The following is a 19,924-nucleotide window of genomic DNA, read 5'->3' as shown; positions in this document are numbered from 1 at the left end:
GGGTACCGCAAGGCTCAGTGCTGGGACCCCAGTTGTTTACAATATATATTAATGACTTGGATGAGGGAATTAAATGCAGCATCTCCAAGTTTGCGGGAGACACGAAGCTGGGTGGCAGTGTTAGCTGTGAGGAGGATGCTAAGAGGATGCAGGGTGACTTGGATAGGTTGGGTGAGTGGGCAAATTCATGGCAGATGCAATTTAATGTGGATAAATGTGAAGTTATCCACTTTGGTGGCAAAAATAGGAAAACAGATTATTATCTGAATGGTGGCCGATTAGGAAAAGGGGAGGTGCAACGAGACCTGGGTGTCATTATACACCAGTCATTGAAAGTGGGCATGCAGGTACAGCAGGCGGTGAAAAAGGCGAATGGTATGCTGGCATTTATAGCGAGAGGATTCGAGTACAGGAGCAGGGAGGTACTACTGCAGTTGTACAAGGCCTTGGTGAGACCACACCTGGAGTATTGTGTGCAGTTTTGGTCCCCTAATCTGAGGAAAGACATTCTTGCCATAGAGGGAGTACAAAGAAGGTTCACCAGATTGATTCCTGGGATGGCAGGACTTTCATATGAAGAAAGACTGGATGAACTGGGCTTGTACTCGTTGGAATTTAGAAGATTGAGGGGGGATCTGATTGAAACGTATAAGATCCTAAAGGGATTGGACAGGCTAGATGCAGGAAGATTGTTCCCGATGTTGGGGAAGTCCAGAACGAGGGGCCACAGTTTGAGGATAGAGGGGAAGCCTTTTAGGACCGAGATTAGGAAAAACTTCTTCACACAGAGAGTGGTGAATCTGTGGAATTCTGTGCCACAGGTAACAGTTGAGGCCAGTTCATTGGCTATATTTAAGAGGGAGTTAGACATGGCCCTTGTGGCTACGGGGGTCAGGGGGTATGGAGGGAAGGCTGGGGCGGGGTTCTGAGTTGGAGGATCAGCCATGATCATAATAAATGGCGGTGCAGGCTCGAAGGGCCGAATGGCCTACTCCTGCACCTATTTTCTATGTTTCTATGTTTTTTCCACATTTTTTTTGTTAGTGATTGCACAATTTTGTTTTGTTGTGCATGGGGGATGGGTCTTTGCTGTGTCCTTTGGACGGGTTCCACGGTTTCCTTTGATTCGTGGCTGTCTGTGGGAAGACGAATCTCAGGGTTGTATACTGCATACATACTTTGATAATAAATGTACTTTGAATTTTATATTCCTGACATTAAAATAGATGCAAATTAGCTTTGAAATTCCTTTAATGTTCATTTACTCACCTTTTCTGCCTGCTGGACTTACCACACATTCCTTTTCTAGATGGTTGTATTCTTCCCCTAAAGGACCACTCTGAACCCCCTTCTCCTACCAACTCAGTTTAAACCTTCCCCAGCAGTGCCAACAGCAAGGGTGTCGGCCCCCACTCTGGTTAAGGTGCAAACTGCCCTGCTTGTTCAGATCCCAGCTTCCCCAGACACAGTCCTAATGATCCAGCTACATCCATTCAGTCACACCTTTATCCATTCTTGTACTTCTTCTATAACATTGTCCAATAGTGTATCACGACCTGTGGCTGGCCACCCCTTTCAGAACGTTCTGCAATCATCTGAGATCCTCGACCCTAGCACCAAGGAAGCAAACAACATGGATTGAGTTATTTGGCTACAAAATGCCAGTCTGACTCCCTCACGATAGAACCCTCTACTACTATTGCTGTCCCGATCTTTTTACATCTCTTTTATACATCACCGCCCACTGCGGTGCCATGAAACTGGCTGTGGTGCAGTTGTCTTACTGGGAGGCTCCCAACCCTCATACCAACAGTATCCTACACTATATTTGTTATCGAGGGGAATGACCACAGGGGTCTCCTGCATGACTTCTACTTGCCGTTCCTGACGATCACCCTTCTCCACTCTTTCTGTATACGCACGGTGACCAACTCACTAAACATATTGTCTGCTATGTTCTCTGCATCCCAGATTAAATACAACGAGAACATCCATAGGTCCAACTGAGTATACTGCCTGAAACTAGCTAATACATTTTCTGCAGGTGTTGTCATCAGGAACATTGGAAATGTCCCCAGCTCTCAAATCCTGCAGAATACCCCTGCCCTAGACTCCATAACCTTTATGATTACACCTTAAAACAGTAAAAAAAAATACAAAATAGAGAAAAAAAACACTTGCCTTGGCAATACTCACCAAAGCCCGCATTGTGAGCTCAGTAGTAAAACTTCAATCGGAAGACAGTCCATCCAAATTAGGCCACTCAAGTCAGAGCTTGCCTCCTTTTTACATGCTGCGAGGAGGTGAGGGAAATCCTCGTCACTACTACCTTCCTCCCTATTGCTAGGTTTACTGGTAGAAAAATCCTGCTGTCATACTCGTTTGTTTAGGAGAAATCTATAGAATAAACTAGTTATGAAACTAAATGAATGCAAGATCTTTGTTAAAAAATATTTATTAAATTGGATAAAAATGAACCCTATACAGTCAAATGGTAATTGAGGCTTTAAGAATAGAATTTCTGCAACTCTCGTTGCACTTTTCTTTTGCCACAAAACTAAAAACCTTTTTCCTATAAAATGTAATAATGTAGAGGCAAATTAATATAACACCATATCAAGAAACGATGTAACAAAGTAATCCACATCAATTAATTCAAAATTTGAACAGCTTACACAAGGCCAGAATTTTCTTCCTATTTTTGTGTTAATTTACATGAGTGGTTGTCTGGATGGTACAGTGTGTTATAATGTTACACCTGGGCCAGAAACCATGCCAAACACATCAATGGCATTTGTAATGCCTTCCTGCCCAATTAACCATGTGCACAACTCAGCTGTCATTACAACATCTCAACATTAAACATTCTGAAAGGGGAAAATACCATGTTTGAAAGACTGTATAGCCGCCAGTTTTGCATACCCATCCCAAACACAATTGGAGCTCCATATGTGACATGTCACAAACTGGGAGGTATACTTAGAAGGCTTCTAATTTGAAGAAATCCAAGCCTAAATCCCTGACAGATGGGAAATCACAAAACTACCCTCAAAATAGGTGTTTTTAGAAAATCAAAAAAGAAACATACACATTTTGTATTAGAAATATCATAGTTGAAAATAACTTGAACTTGTGTTCTTGCCTCTCAGTTTCATTTGAATCCACTGCACATCTGTTTTAGTGGAAAGTTTGTTAGAAGACTTTAAAAAAATCATGGGTGAGGTACAGTAAAAGCTCCAGTTGTAGTTATTCTCTGTAGCTTTTTCATTCATCAGAGTGCAGTCCTTCCCAACACCTCAATAATAACCGGTAGCTTAGACAGCAGTAACAACTATCACAGTGTGTGCAAGGAAGGACAAAAAAAAATCAAATTCAGCTTTTGAATTCCGAGCCCCATCGAAGAAAAAAATGTCCATTCCATTGGGGGCATCAGTTGAACTTGAGTTTTTCCAGAATATTTTTCATCAGTGAGATCACTACTGACCGCTAAGAAATGCCAAGTGTCCTTTGGTGCATCGGTTGGCATAATGGCCTTTTTCACCACACTGGAAAACAAATAGAATTTATTTCAAGGCCATAACTCTACAGTTTATAGCACAAGTATACAATCAATGAAGGAGAAAGTGCTGTCAGTATTGACCACTCCCTCACCCTTTTATTGTGGGATTAATATTCACCATAGCTAGGATAATCCTATACAGTTGAAAGATCCAATCAGCTCCCTTCTCCCCAGATTTTTTATTTTTCATGAAGAATTTACCAAAACACAATGCGCAAAATTTGTTACAATTAAACCATCTGAATTTACGTGAATGTATATTATGTATGCACAGTTAAAGCATACATAGATAATAACTCAAACAGAATGAAATACAAATTAATCTCTACTTTCCATATCAAGCCAACGTATTCCACTGAAAGAGCATTTTTATTCCTGCCACGTCAACCACTGAAAAGGCAACATTCCTTGAGATCATGAACTGCTGGCTTAAACGCAAAGTACCTTAAGTATTAAATATTTACCAAACTGTAGTATAGGTAGAGTTGGGTCATTCAAATGTAAACTATTACCAATATCCTTTTTAAATGAATTGCCTTCTCTTCTACAAGTAAATATATCAACCTTAACAACAATCCTTAGAAGGTATCAAGGTATTTTCACCCAAACAGCAATTCACACATCCAAATGAAAGTGGTGTTAAGACTCAAGAAGTACATATGCAACTTATAGGTCAGACATGACAGAAATCATAAGTATTTGCATCTCTCTCGCTCATGGAACCATTTCTCTGAGACGTTGATCCACTCACCTTATAACACGTGACTTGTTCCAATGGTCTGGGGCCTCGATTTGACGACGTTTGAAACTGGGACTGTTGTGCTGATCCTCCGGATTGTGTAACAGGTTTCTGCTGTCCAACACTAGTGTTGGTGCTAGTAATCTGTACCAAGGAGGAAGATCGCTGTTGAAACTGATTAACATTTTGCTGCAAATGGAGAGAAACATCATCGACCATCAGTACACTTCAACAGCTGTGTACTGTGGCATCTCAATTTGCATGTAACCATTTTCTAAACTATTTTTAATTCAAAATTAACAAATCAAATCACCACCTCACTCTGCAAATAAATTCTTTGCTAAAAGACCTGCCAATCTTGCCTGCTGTGTCCTGGACCAATTAACTTCTTAAAATGTAGTGCTATCACTAGCAAAAAGATACCAATACCTCACTTGTACATCATGAAATAATTTATCAGTATAGACATTCCTTCCTTCTTACTCAGAAAATGGGAGTACGATTCTGTTGGCACGAAGATTACTGTATGTCATGGATGGTTAGTTTCCCTCTGACATACTTCTACTTCACACATCGATATGATACTGGTGTCAGACTCAATAGTACATGTGTCACATCTAATCCAAACTTGACAAAAATCCTATCATTCTTCACGCGTGATTCTGCAAGCCTCTTTATCATCATATTAATCCTGTTTAAACTAAACAATTACTAGGCAGCAATTGACAAAAGTTTTTGTCCACCTTTTAACTTCCTAGCTTAGGGTTATCCTGGTTAAATTAAAATTCCTCAATGCATAAACTTCAGGGATCCCAACTGGAACCATGTTTAGAACTACACTATAGTGTCAAATACTGATCCCAGTAACATTTTTATTACAACCCATTCGAATCAGGGGACTACTATGAGTAAAGGCTGTGGAAAGAAAGATCCTAGATGAGGGGAAGCTCTTCCTTTAACAAAATGCTGCGAGATAAGTTGTAGAATAACACAGTAAACCAATACAAAATGTAGAGAAAATAATACTATTTCCACAGGCGAACTTTCTGCCCATACCTGCTGTTGCTGTTGCAGTGGTGGTTGGTCAGCAGCAGTACCCATTGGTAGTTCGAACCGAGGGCTGACAGAATAAATGCATGTTAGATTAAACCTCGAAAGTAACATTCATGGTAAGTTTTTTAAAAAAGCCCGAGGAGAATACAACAGAAAGACTGAAGCCAAGTGCAACAAATCAGCCCCAAGAGAGATGCCCTCTTGATAAAGTTTTAAGGTAATTGGGGGACGTAAGAAATGATTCTCGGACTCTTGTAAATAACAGGTTAAAATTAAGTGCCAGCTTGTGTGTGCTCTGTTCTGGATAGTGTGCAGAGTTCGCCCTTCACTGTCAGCTTGTTTGGATTAACGACTTACGGCTGTCCCTTTGGGAACGATATGGGGGCTGAGTTCACACAGGTTGCACACACCATGCCTTACGGTTTCGCACCACTGAACTAGGTTGTCTCCTTTTTATAATGAAAGAGAATAACTGATGAGGATTGAACAGAACATTCATTTGTAATTAAATTTAGTGGACTCTCTTATCTAAGTAATTAAGTTTTGCTCCAACAGGCCTGGTGAAGAATACCAGTTTCTCTAAGCGCGCTCTGTTTTGCTAGATCTATAAATTGTAACATTTCTGCATGTTAGACAGAAGCTCGTCACGAGCCGCCAGGGAGAGAGGGAGGGAGAGAGGGAGGGAGGGAGGGAGGGGGAGAGAGAGCGGGAGGGAGGGAGGGGGAGAGAGAGAGGGAGGGAGGGAGGGGGAGAGAGAGAGAGATAGATAGATAGATAGATTCTGTCTCCCTGATGCTTGCGTCCGAGCATCTTGCCGGCTGAGTTCGAACAAATAAACTGGTGAAAGGATAAAATAAACAACTGTGTGTGGTGTGATTATTGGTCTGGCAAATTTAAGTTTACACTCGGTTTTAGGTAATGTCTTTAGATGATTTGCACCTTGATGCTATTTTCCTTCTTTGGCTTTATATCCTTCAAAACTTATTCCAACAGAAATCTATCAGCTTCAGTTTTGTAAATTTCCATCAACCATGGGCTTTTGGGATCAAGAGTTACAGATTACCTCTACCAGTTGTACCACTGGTCCAACTTCATTTTAAGGTTAAGTCTCTTAATCCTGTATTAATCTACAAGAGGAAATGACTTCTTTGTATCAACTCTATTGAATGCCTTTACAATACTTGAAGACTTTTACTTGATCATGCTTCAACCTTCTCGTCTGCATTACTTTGCAGTAAATTCTGTACATGACTACCAATAAAATTAAGTATTATTATATCAGAAATTGATGCAATAACTCAGTATATTCATTGCTTTGCCCTTTTCTCATCCACCTGTTCCCCTGATCTATTCCTTTCCTATTCCACCTTACTTTCCAATGTTCAGTTTTCCCTCTTCCTGCCCAATATGTTCACCCTCCTCTCCCACTGTTTCATAGCTTGTGGTCCTAGGTGGATCCAGTGATCTCCTTCCCCATCTCACTTACTTTTCTATTATGGACTTCATATAAAAGTAAGTCTCATTATTCAAAGACAACATAGTGAGAGATTGTAACCAAAAATAAAAGAAATGCAGAGAAAACATAGCTAGTTAAACTTTCAGATCTTTTGTGCAAATTGAGCTATTAACCCACCATTAATTCTTGCTTGTTGTTGTCTATTTTGCTGAACATTTTCATAATTTTATGTTGCCATTCATTATAGTAATTCTTAAAACATTTTTTACACATGTCATGGCTATTCAGAAAATGCCTGATCAATGGGATTTCAAAGCATATGGAGCAACAAGGGATGAAAGAAACTAAGGTAGACATCAACCACAATCCAAAACAATGGCAGGATAAGCTCAAGTAAAAACAGAAAACAGTGCAAACATTCAGCAGTACGGACAGCATCAGTGGAAAGAGAAAGAGTAAACATTTCAGTTCAAAGGCCTGGTAAAGAGGAAGCAAGTTAGTTCTAAGGTGCAGAGATGGTAGGGCGGGATGAATACGGATCTCTCTAAAAAGGAGAGGAAAAATTTGCTTATAGACAAATTGAAAAGAACACCACATAGATAGGTTATTAGGGGCACAGAGAGAAAATGAACTAAAAATACAAGATAAGGGCTGGTAAACTAAAGAGAATCTAAAGAAACAAAAATGTAGCAAACTGCAGGGCTTTTGGACATACCAAACAGATACTGAAAAGTAAAACGCCAATGTCACAAGTGGATAACTTAATAGCCATTCCTAACAGAGAAAGTGAGTTACCTCAAGTTCTAGAATTCAATATCATCTAAAAGACTACGATTTGCTCAGATGGAAAATGAGATGCTCTTCAAGTTACATTGTATTTCATTACAATCTTTCAATTTGAGCAGTTCTATATTTCTTTGGTTATATTCCCAATCTCTAATGCCCTCATCTAAAAGGCTATGTTAACTCTATCTCCAAATGCCCCATAAACCCATTTGACCTCCACAGTAATCCTGGCCTCGCCTCGGAAATATTCCCTTTGTCCTATCCATTCCTCCACCACTTTCCATACAACTTAAAATGAAACATTTTTTCTCTTTCCCAGTTGTGATGAAGAGTCTTCAACCTGAAAGGTTAACTCTGTTTCTCTTGCTACAGATGCTGCCTGATCTATTGTTCTAAATGCTTTGTTTTTCAGATTTTAAGTTTAAACTGGTTTTGATTTAAGTTTGCTGATAGGATATGCTCAAGAAACTGAAAGGCCTGCTCCATCATGCTCCAAATTGTTGTATACTTACTGCATGAATTTACAATAGGGGCCTTCAGGACAGAACCCCACTAGATAATTTACACAGATGACTCGGCGGGTATGCCGGTGCCTGCACAGGGGACCTGCAAAAAGACAAGATTTGGATCAGCAATCTAAAATTATAACTCAGCAATAACATTCCTCCATCTCCACGACATGCTATTAAAAAGGCCTCTGCTAACTTCAAGACACAATGGTCAAAGCATCCTTTCTAGAAAAGCATTGGAAATGTTTTTTATTCTGCTAAAAAAGAACATTTATAAGGGCAACTGACACTGAATAAAGAATATTTATAACTTTCCCTAATTTGGACCTTACCCAAATTAAAAATAAAAAACATCTGCCCAATACTAATATTTTAGTTTAAGAATACAAATGTTAACATCCTAGAACTACTCCTCACCTCTAGAGAGTCAAACCCTCAGGTAGGACGGTAATTGTGCCACCACAATTGGTCTTTGTCTCTCCCTCATCACACTTTTGGTTAAGTGGGAAAATCAAAAAAAATGAATAGATTCTGCATCTGATCACCACAAGCATCCTACTGGAGGTTACACAGGTGTCTACAACAGCCTAAAATGGGATCTGGCTCACAATCAGAGTGAATGCCAACCAGGTTCACATGTGAAGAATGATCAGTTGGATTATCTGCTGAAATGGATGGCATCTAGAGAGTAAAAAATTGTTTCTCTTTCCCTCTGGGTACTTTGGATGTTTTGTTCCTTTCTCAACCACCGTTCTCTCTGTGCTACACAACAGCCTAACTGAGAGTGAAGCAAAATGACACGTTCCCCAATCTCCAACATAGCCAAAAGAATGTACTTGACAGCATCCATTCAGATAACTCAACCACTTTTCTCTTCCACCTTACTTAACACTTACCATGTTTACAAAATCCTCTGTCATACCATGGACAGTCTTTAATTTTGGACTCAGGATCAATATGTAGAAATGGACATTCTTTGTTACTACATTCTCCTGCAGCAGCACAAGGGAAAAGAAAACAAATTAAAACAAATCAAAAAGGGAAAATAAGGAAACTAATTACATTTAGGGCCTGCTTAGTTTGTTTCAATTCTCCCTTCTTGATATCATCCTATAATCTATTCCTTCAAGAATGTTTTAACTGAACTAACTGATCATTCTCATAGCAGTCTATTAACTCTCAAAACCAACTAAATTTGCTCTGAAGCCATATCCCTGTCTGAGGCAACCTATTGTAACAGACGGGTGATGCTTAAGGAATTAAACACAGGCACATTGCAGGCATATCCAAATCCTAAACTTGGCCCGGGAAGCAGATGCACTCAGCACTGAGTGCAAGGAATTTGAAAATACAAAGGTGATCATATTCGGAAACAGTGTCATTTCAGAAACTCCAGGGTTATTTCTTATTAAAGTGTACCACGCTGCCCTGATATAAGAGATTCCAGCAGAAGCAATTCTTAGACGTGACTTTAAAGCTGTAGTGCACAGTTCTTGTACATAGGAGAGCCATAATAAGATTTTTTAACCATTTCAGCAAGACAGCAATTACCAATGAAATCACAGTTACCAATGCTAAGCCTGCTTTTTCCAGCCTCAACTAGTTTGGAAATCCCACACAAAGTGAACAGTGACTCACCAAACTTGGAATAGAAATAACACTCTGGCATCTTCGTCATGTCATATTCATGTAAGAATTCACACTGATCTCCTTTCTTGCACAGCCCCCGCAACCAGTGTTTACACACCACTGTCTTCTCACCACTAATGTGGCGAAATGGACACATGCCACCTGCAATAGAAAAGTCAGGTTCAGTCACTAGAGCAGTTATTGGGGATGGGAGGAAGAGGCACATCACGAACAAAGGGAAGAACATATAAACATGTACAAAATACCATTCCTCAAGGTTTCAGTCACGAAGGTAGCAAGTCATAAACTTTGAGGAATAGTGTATTGTACATGTTTATATGCATCCATTTTCTCAAAACATGTTCTCCTGTTGCTCTCGAGAACACACACCAGACCACAGGCATAGTGAGATCTGCAATCCACAGTTCACCTGTATTAGGAAATGCATAATAATAACAGGTACCAGGACTTAATTTCCAAGTGATTCAATATTCTTAGAAGTATTTGGCCTCCTTCTCTAGAAACCAAGGAAAAGATCAGAATGCCCTCAAACAAAAAAAATATTAATGTACTGTAGATTGTTCCTCCCAGATTGTTATGACCAGACCTAATCCAAGCTTGAAGGACAACACTTAATTTTCCGTCTGTACCTATCACAGGGCTCAAAATCATTATCAAATTCTGCAACTTCAGATAACTGACTTTCTCTGTAGCAGGGTAAATCTTCTGTGATATTGGTTCAGTTTTTCCTCTTTCTATTAATGCAGCCTGACATGTTGAGCATGTTCCTAGAGATAAATTTTGCAACTCTTACATTCCTTTTCTGTTCTCACTCTCCAACTACTCTCATTTCATACATTTTATAGGAAGAAATGGAAATACTTTCCTCTTCCTAATAACCCACCAATGAGATGACTACCTTAACCTCACCCCATACCAGAGATATTCCCATTGTTCTATTCATCCCTGTCTTAGCTTGGAGAGGAGGGAAGAGGAGAGAGGTCTACCTACCTAGGACAAAGAGTTTTTAACTTAAAATATAAGCTGCTTCTCTTCCCATAGATAATGCCTGATCAATAGTTCTAGCATTTTCTGTTCCTATTTCAGATTTTCAATGGCTGCAGTTATTTTGACTTTCACTACATATTGATGGCCCAGTGCACAAGGTCCCTACCATGTCAGCATTGTCCCTACCATGTCAGCATGTACATCATTGTGATGATACTGCAAATGATTGTCTCATTAATGAGACAGTCTTTTCTAGTTGTCAGTTTCCTCTCCTCATTCCACTGATCTCCCTACCGCATCACCTAGCCGAGAGAATTGACTAATGAGCCACCAACAGACCATCAATACCAAGTGAGGTGCTGATAATGGATGGATGCAAATACTGAGTGCTTCCCATCCATACGGAAAGAGCTGAAATCAGACCTTCCTCTAACACAGTGGAGCAAAACAGACAAGTAGGCAGCAGGAATAAAAAAAAAGGGGGAGGGTGATATCTGTGTCCGTTCTGTGCTAAGAACGTTTGTGTAAAATTATAATTAGTTAGAAGTGAAATTCCATGAAAATCTTAGTAATAAGTGCTATAGTAACTAATCAAACTGATCAACAGTTGCTTTGATAGCTTACCCTTCCCACATGATGCCCGCAGAAAAAATTCACATACCGCTGCACCAGACTCTGTAAAAGAAAAATAACAAGCACATATTTCAAAGGCATGTTCGATAGCTTTCAAAATCCTTGTTCCAATTATGGAGATAGAGGCACTGATACTTCAAACACATACCTAAAAATGCTTTCTTTTTCTTCATTGGAAATGAATTGTTTTGGACAGTCTAACTATTTTCTAGGGACCATTAACACAAAAATACACAAGTTACTCCAGTAAACCACTGATGTCAAAATTAATGCAGTGTCCAAGTAGTGAAACAAAGTGGGTACAAGAATGATTGCAAGTCAGAATTGTTATGTCTCCAACAAGTGATTTGGTCTTTTTAAACTTGAAAGTTTAGAACTGATGTCCTACTAAAGCAAGTAGACAAAAAATTTATTAAATGCACTATTAAAAATATTAGTCAGCACAAATGGATGCAGTATTGAACACATCATGCTTCACAGGTAGCTTAAGAGGGATCTCGGTATTTAGGACAAGTACACCAGGGACGGAAAACAAATGTAGCTGCAGGTGCTGGAATCTGAAACAAGAACAGAAATGTGGAAAACTTCACAGTCAAGCAGCAGCCATGGAATGGGAATCGAATATTTCAGTCCAATGACCCTGCCAAAGAACTGCTACAGAATTGCATCAGGGATGCTGACTGCCCTGGAACTAACCTATGGGTCGCATACACAAGTATTCAAAGCAACAGTAAGTTTTCTTCTAAAATATGCACCTATTAACTTAGGTTGCTGCATGAGTAATATTACCAGATGATTACCTTAACCAAAAGGATCACTTAAAAGACTTAGCCTGAAAGATGCTGTGGGGAATGGCAGCTGTGCTGATGGTGGTGAGGCTAAAGTTGGGGCCATGCAAGTTATTAATAGAGGCAAAGAAGCAAATTCTTTCAACAATTGATAAGAATGCCAGAAGTAGGAATAAGCCATCTTTAGTCTGCTCATTCATTAAGTTCATGGCTCATCCACTTCCCCTGCTAGCCCAAGACCCCAAACACCCAAAAATTTTGTACGTATTCAATATCTGAGTAACAGACATCTTCAGTAATTAATTATAAACATTTAAAAAGATCTGTGTAATGCAATTTGTCATCTCAGCTCTAAATAAACTATGTTCTCCAGTCTAAGGAAACAGCTTCCCAGCATTTAATCTTCTCTCTCAATTAAACTATTTCTCACCCTTTTAAACTCCGGTGAGTACCATCATCCAGTAAGTACTTTTGTCCCAGAAGTTAATCTAATGAATGCATACTGCACTTTCTCCAAGGCAACAATATTGAGAAAAGAGATCAAAAGTGTACATAGTACTCAACAAACCCTGTCACAAGAGGAACAAGCCTTACAGCCGCAAACTCCAAATTTTACCTGCAATTAAAAATGCTCTTTGCATCATTATATATTTTACCCATATTTACTTATTCTTTCATGAATCAACAAAAGAAGATTTTGCCAGCTTCCTACAGAGCGAATAAACTCAGATTTTCCCACACTTACCATACTTCTGCTTGTTCAAACTCTAGAACCCTTCACTCCGCCCCCCCAACTGCAATAGCAAACTTACATGAACACATTTAAATCAATATAAATTGCAATTATTCCTGATTGCTGCATAATAAAACAAGTACTTTAAAAGAACACAAGAAATACATTGCCTTGAAAAAGTATTCAACCCTCAACTATTTTCACATTTTACTGTATTATTTTCTAAATTTAAAAAATCGATGTAGGATTTTTCGAGCTAATCTTCAAAACATTGTGCATCATGTCAAATCTAAAGAATTCCAAAAACTGTCAACAATTTACTAAAATTAAAAACCAAGATTGTGAGGCTGAAGAAGTATTTATCCCCTTTGTAATTACTATGCTAACCTTCCTCAGGTGCAATACTGTATATTACCTTGCCAACTCATTCAATTTGTTGATGTAGAAAACTGGAATATCGCCTGTTTTGAATGAATTCATAAGAATAAATACCCCTCTCTATAAGGTCCAACCCTATGGTAGATTTTCAGCAGACCAAACCAAAGTGAAGACTGAAGAGCAAGCATTCTAGACAAGTCAGGGAAGTGATAATAGAGAAGTACAAATCTGGGGAAGCATAGATTAGCTCAAAGGCCCTGAACATACCTCGGAGCTCAGTGCAGTCCATCGTGAAAAAATGGAAAAAATATGAAACCACAGTCACACTGCCAAGGTCAACCTGCCCCTCTAAACTTAGATACCAGAGAAGAATGGCACTTGTAAGAGAGGCCACTGTGATGTCAACAGTCATTCTGAGTGAGCTGCAGAAGTCAGTGGCTGCATCTGGAGATGAAGCTCAGTGCTCCACAATCTCTAAGGCCTTGCACAAAAAAGGTATTTATGAAAGAGTGGCAAGGAAGAAGCCAAGACTAAAAACAAAAATCCTTGCCTGTAAAGACTTTGCAAAGCGTCGCTTAGAAGATACTGTGAAAATGTGGAAGAAGGTCTTGTGGTCAGATGAGACTAACGGGGAACTTTTGGCCTCAACACCAAGTGTTACATATGGCATAAACCTAATACTGTTCTTCACCATCCCTACTGTAAAGTATGGTGGAGGTAGCATCACGCTATGGGAAAGGGACTGGAAATCTGGTCAGGATCAATGGGAAGATGAATGCTCCTAAATACAGAGAGATGTTGGATAAAAACCTGCTGCCCTCTGACAGAAAGCTTAAACTGGGGTGGAAGTTTGTCTTTTAGCAGGAAAACGACCCAAAGCACACTGCCAGAGCAACCATGGAGTGGCTTCAAACGAAGAAAATTGATGTCCTTGAGTAGCCCAGAGTCCTAACTTTAACCAGATCAAACATTTTATGCAAAATCTCAAAATTACCATCACCGTCACTCCCCAACTAACTTGGCACAGCCTGAGCAATTTTGCAAGGAGGAAAGGGTAAATCTCTTTCTGTCACGTTGTGCAAAGCTAATAGAGACTTACCCAAAAATACTACAAGCTGTAATAGCTGTGAGAGGTGATTCAACTAAGTACTGAGCAAAGGGGGGGCGGGAATGAGTACTTTTGAGCGGCTGACATTTCAGTTTTTGAATTTTTAGGTTTTCATGCTTTACAATTTTCCGTTTTTGGGCTCTACTGTCAAAAAAAAAGGAGCATGTGATTCACGAATAAAAATTATCAAGTTAAATTGATCAAAATCCCTAGTTGTAATACTCATTTATGTGAACAAAGGGTTGGGGGCTGAATACTTTTACAAGGCCCTGTAAATTATTTAGCCACAGGTTGGTGAAGTTTGCCAAGATGTTGCTGGTGGGGAACAGGGTAATGGTAATGCCATTGAGTACAAGGGATCGGCAACTAAACTACTTCCCATTGGAGAAGGAATGGCCTGATACTTTTACTTGTCACTTATCAGCCCACGTCTGAAATGTTATCTTGGGCCTTCCTGCATGTTGGCTTGATTCAATTACAAGTGGAATACAATGTTGAGCAACATCAGACAACATCACACTTCTGAACTTGAAGAATGTTACTAGACCAGATACTGAAGTAGTGGAAGATGAGGAACTCCTACAATGGCCTACAGCTGGGATGATTGATCTTTAAATATCATGACCATTGCCCTTCATGCATACATCGGCATCAACTACCGGAGTTTTTTATGCCCTTTACACCCACTGGCTTCAGTTTAACAAGAACTACTCAGTCAAATGTCATTCTGATATCAAGGCTCATCACTCTCACCTCACCCGCAAAATTTAGCTCTGTGAAGCAAGGCTGTGACAAAGCTCGGAGCAGAGTGGTCGGAGAACAAATTATTGGAGAGCAAATGCTTCCATTACCTTCCTGATGACATATTAGGCTAACTGAATGGCATTCAGCACATGTTATTTATCATGCTTTTTGTGAACAGCACATACCTGGGCAATTTTCCACATCATAGAGCTGTGGGAGATGCAACTGTAGTGAAGCTGCTCGGATGCAGTCATGAAGAAGAAGTCTTCAGTGCAGCAGCCATGATGTTGTCTGCTCTCACTATTACATCCAAGTGGAATACATTAATTTGGCTAAAGACTTCATGGCCATGGAATCCCAGAAAGAAAAGACTTCTGGCTAAATGTGGTTTCAAATGCTTCAGCCTCATCTATTGGGCTCAGCCTCTATTTGCAACAGATCATCCTCTGCCTTCACCGTCTTCCTCTTTCCTTCTGAAGGGACTGTTTCATTCTGGATTGCTCTTCCATTTCCACCAACTACCCCCAATGGCAGACTTACCACCTGCTCTGTAACTTGCCCCTTCAAGGACCCAAACAGCCCTTACAGGTGAAACAATTCACTTTCACTTTACCCCAACTTAATGTACTGCATTTGAAACTATAGACGTGGTCTTCACCACAGAGAGTAAACCTAGACTCTAACCACTTTGCAGAACACAAAAGCAACCCTACAAGTCCGATTGCCTGTTAGTAACTCTGTATCCCATTCCCAGTCTGTTCTATCCTTGTCATCCAAAACCGTTACGGGAAAGACTGCCTCATCTTCTGTTTAGACACACTGCAGTCTATGGGATTAAAGACCAAATATAAATTTAGACCAGCAGCCTTTTCCATGTCAGAAATGGCTAATTCTGAGATAGGTTCAACCATTTTAATTCCGTTTTTCTCTCACTACCAATGCTGCCAGAACTGCTTGGTACTTCCAGAATTCTCTTTTGTTTACCATTTTCAGCAACTTGTGTCCTAGTTTTCACATATTTGGAATGGACTTTATTTCCTCTCAATCTCCATCAGCACAGGTGCACAAGGCTGTGTGCTTAATCCCCTGCTCTATTTATTTAATTCTTATGACTGTGAGGCTAAGCCTTGTTCCAATGCCAAATTTAAGTTTACTGATGACGCCACTGTTGTTGGCAGAATCAAAGGTGATGACAAATCAACATACAGGAAGGAGATTGAAAATCTGGCCAAGTGGTGCCACAACAACCACCTCTCACTCAATGTCAGCAAGACCAAGGAGCTGATTATTGTCTTCAGGAGGAGGAAACTGGAAGTACATGAACCTCATCAGGGGATCAGAGGTAGAGAGGGTCGACAACTTTAAATTTCTTGGTGTTATCCTTTCAGAGGATCTGGCCTGGGTCTGGTAATTAAGTGCCATTATGAAAAAAGCATAGCAGGGCCTCTAACGTAGAAGTTTGCAAAAATTTGGCACGTCATCTAAAACTTCGACAAACTTCTATAGGTTGTATGGTGGGGAATATACTGACTGGTTACACAATGGCCTGGTATAGAAACCCCAATGCCCTTGCATGGAAAAACCTACATAAAGTAATGGATATGGGCCAGCCCATTACGGATCAGGCCCTCCCCACCACGGAGCACATCTACGCGGAGCACTGTCAGAGGGAAGCAGCTTCCATCATTAAAGACGTTCACCACCCAGGCTTCTTCTCGTCACTGCCATCAGGAAGAACATACAGGAGCCTCAGGATCTGCTCCACTAGGTTCAGGAACAGTTTTTACCCCTCAACCATGAGGCTCTTGAACCAGAGAGGATAATTTCACTCACCCCTTCACTAAGCTGTTCCCACAACCTATGGACTCACTTTCAAGGACTCTTCATCTCATGTTCTCAATATTTATTATTTATTTGTTTTCTCTTTTTATATTTGCGCAGTTTGTTGGGTTTTTTTTTACACATTGGTTGTTTGTCCTGTTTGATGCAATCTTTCATTGATTCTATTGTGTTTCTTGTATTTACTGTGATTGCATGCAAGAAAATCTCAGGGTTGTTTATGGTGACATATATGTACTTTTGATAAATTTACTTTGAAGTTTGACCTAATGGTCTTGAATCTCTTTTAACTAGACGGTGTTGTAGGTATTGTGGTCTCTATTCTATCGTATACATTCTCTCCACAACTTAAAAACAAATTTGTTTGCACTTCACTAATTCTGATAAAGGAACTTGGATTAGGAATATTAGCTCTATGTCCCTCTCTCTCTTTATAGAGAATGCTGCCTGATCTGCTGCATGCTGCCAGTATTTTGTTTTTATTTCAGATTTGTAGCACGTGTAGTTTTTTATTTGTTATCAAGGGTGGAGATATTATTGAAACTGTCTCCCTCTGTTACCTCTAATTATCTATCGTGACTCCATATAGTACGACTATAAGGCTTTGGAGTGGGATTACGTACCACAACCTACTGGTTGTTGTTTTTGCCGTTTTGCACACATGTAGTTCTGCGTTGTAGCTTTGGCCTCATCTTTAGTTACATCTGCAGCTGCTCCCAGTGTGCTCTTCTGCACGTCCTCATTGTGTTGATCTATTGGCTTGATTGGCATAATGTAATGTGTAATATGCCGGACCATGAAGTTACAGGTGATGTAGTACATTTCTGTTCCTACTGATAGTTCTTATCGCCTCACAGGCTATACCTGTATGAACCTATGCCAACTAGTATAACACTGCCAGTACATGGAACACGTGCAGGAGGACAGTGCAATGGTCACTGCTAGCAATACCAGCAGTCAGACGAATCAGTAATGGGTAGAATGAAGATCAGGTTTATCTCTCAGCCCAGATCTCTCTACTTGCCATAGACAATGAATCAATTTATAGCAGTGATGATATTAAGCAGACTTGGATATGGACGTTGAACTCAAACAGCTCTCACAACACGCTGGAGAAACTCAGCAGGTCGGGCAGCATCCGTGGAAAAGATCGGTCAACGTTTCGGGCCTGAACCCTTCGTCAGGACTGTAGAGGAAAGGGGCAGAGGCCCTATAAAGGTGGGGGGAGGGTGGGAAGGATAAGGCTGGTCGGTTCCAGGTGAAAGACCAGTAAGGGGAAAGATAAAGGGGTGGGGGAGGGAAAGCAAGGAGGTGATAGGCAGGAAAGGTGAAGGAATAGGGGAAAACACAATGGGTAGTAGAAGGAGGCAGAACCATGAGGGAGGTGATAGGCAGCTGGGGGAGGGGGCAGAATGAAATAGGGATAGTGGAAGGGAAGGGGAGGGAATTACCAGAAGTTGGAGAATTCTATGTTCACACCAAGGGGCTGGAGACTACCTAGACGGTATATGAGGTGTTGCTCCTCCAATGTGAGTTTAGCCTCATCATGGCAGTAGAGGAGGCCATGTATGGACATATCTGAATGGGAGTGGGAAGCAGAGTTGAAGTGGGCGGCTACTGGGAGATCCTGTCTGTTGTGGCGGACGGAGCAGAGGTGCTCGACGAAGCGATCCCCCTTACTGGTTTTTCATCTGGAACCAACCAGCCTTCTCCTTCCCATCCTCCCCCCCCCCACCTTCTTTATAGGGCCTCTGCCCCTTCCCTCTACAGTCATGACGAGGTTAAAGTCAAGTTGGAGGAGCAACACCTCATATACTGTCTAGGTAGTCTCCAGCCCCTTGGTATGAACACAGAATTCTCCAACTTCCAGTAGTTCCCTCCCTCTCCCTTCCTCTATCCCTACGTCTCTCTGGCCCCTCCCCCAGCTGCCTATCACCTCCCTCATGGTTCTGCCTCCTACTACTACCCATTGTGTTTTTCCCTATTCCTTCTTTACCTTTCCTATCACCTCCTTGCTTCCCCTCCCCCACCCCTTTATCTTTCCCCTTGCTGGTTTTTCATCTGGAACCTACCAGCCTTCTCTTTCCCACCCCTCCCCCGCCACCTTCTTTATAGGGCCTTTGCCCCTTCCCCCTACAGTCCTGACGAAGGGTTCCGGCTTGAAACGTTGACTGATCGTTTCCACGGATGCTGCCCGACCTGCTGAGTTCCTCCAGCGTGTTGTGAGTGTTGCTTTGACCCCAGCATCTGCAGAGTATTTTGTATTTAGAACTCAAACAGCTTGCGTGCATTGAACCCTTGCTACGTTCAAGCAAATTGTACTGTCTAATGAGGTGGTGTAAAGCCACAGGATCAATCTTGTGAATGATTACTGGGTTCTCGGCTTTCTTTTTACAAATGAAAAGGTTACGCTTCGAGTCAAACGGCACAGGAATAGGTCGTTCAGACCTCTACATCCATGCAGAACTTTTTGCTTAACTACCATTGAGAGTTCTAATATTATTTACTCACAACGGTCAGAAAGGCGTTGGTGTTTAAAAAGACCCGGGTACTCTGCTTGGAAAAAGCGGTGTGTTGAAAGAGAAGCTGTAAAGGTTGGGAGGCATGACAGGAGGAGGAGTCTGTGGGCGGGGGAGGGAAGGGCCTCCAGGCCCGGCTCTGCCTTATGTGTCGAGGCTGGTACTTACTGTCCATGCCCGGGAAAGGCAGCGGCTGAGCCCCCAGCTGCTGCTCCACCGCCATCTCCAGCTCGAACCTAATATGCTCCACATTGGAAATGAGCTCCTGCATCTTGCGCCGCTGCCTCTCCGGCCCGAGATTCAAACGCGACGACCGCCTCAGCACCAAGCCCGGGAACAGTGCAACCCGACCCTTGACCCCGTCACCCCACCAAAGAGCCGTCGGCGGCACAAGAGTTGCCCCCTGACAGTGACTGGAGCGCCCCCTCAACCCGGGAGGACCG

General features: G+C 41.2%; 1 protein-coding gene across 3 annotated transcripts; it reads right to left on the bottom strand.

Annotated features, from left to right (window-relative positions):
- Window positions 1–624: 624 nt before the first annotated feature.
- Window positions 625–19,889, bottom strand: cpsf4 (cleavage and polyadenylation specific factor 4). Of its 3 annotated transcripts, XM_063058906.1 has the most exons (9): window positions 19,650–19,762; window positions 11,521–11,580; window positions 11,364–11,414; window positions 9,741–9,893; window positions 8,999–9,094; window positions 8,106–8,199; window positions 5,355–5,418; window positions 4,311–4,487; window positions 625–3,545 (listed from the first exon to the last, which is right to left on the bottom strand). In XM_063058906.1, exons 2-9 carry the CDS (start codon window positions 11,543–11,545, stop codon window positions 3,477–3,479), a joined length of 729 nt encoding a protein of 242 aa, XP_062914976.1. In that variant the 5' UTR covers window positions 11,546–11,580; window positions 19,650–19,762; the 3' UTR covers window positions 625–3,476. The 3 variants fall into 3 exon arrangements, with proteins under 3 accessions (XP_062914976.1, XP_062914974.1, XP_062914975.1); XM_063058904.1 differs by lacking the exon at window positions 11,521–11,580 and having other exon boundaries at window positions 626–3,545; window positions 19,650–19,889; XM_063058905.1 differs by lacking the exon at window positions 11,521–11,580 and having other exon boundaries at window positions 626–3,545; window positions 4,311–4,442; window positions 19,650–19,889.
- Window positions 19,890–19,924: the final 35 nt, after the last annotated feature.

The sequence above is a fragment of the Mobula hypostoma genome, chromosome 9, assembly GCF_963921235.1.
Source record: "Mobula hypostoma chromosome 9, sMobHyp1.1, whole genome shotgun sequence".
NCBI classification, from domain to species: domain Eukaryota; kingdom Metazoa; phylum Chordata; class Chondrichthyes; order Myliobatiformes; family Myliobatidae; genus Mobula; species Mobula hypostoma.
This window is presented reverse-complemented; position numbering and strand designations above follow the sequence as displayed.

Bases quoted from the DNA above. Each gene is read 5' to 3' on its own strand.
- cpsf4 (XM_063058904.1), bottom strand. From the start codon at position 19,752: ATGCAGGAGCTCATTTCCAATGTGGAGCATATTAGGTTCGAGCTGGAG. The intron at 9,095-9,740 runs GTGAGTCACTGT...GTGCTGCTGCAG, and splicing joins TTATTTCTATTCCAAGTTTG to GAGAATGTAGTAACAAAGAA. The intron at 5,419-8,105 runs GTAAGTATACAA...TTATTCTGTCAG, and splicing joins CCCTATTGTAAATTCATGCA to CCCTCGGTTCGAACTACCAA.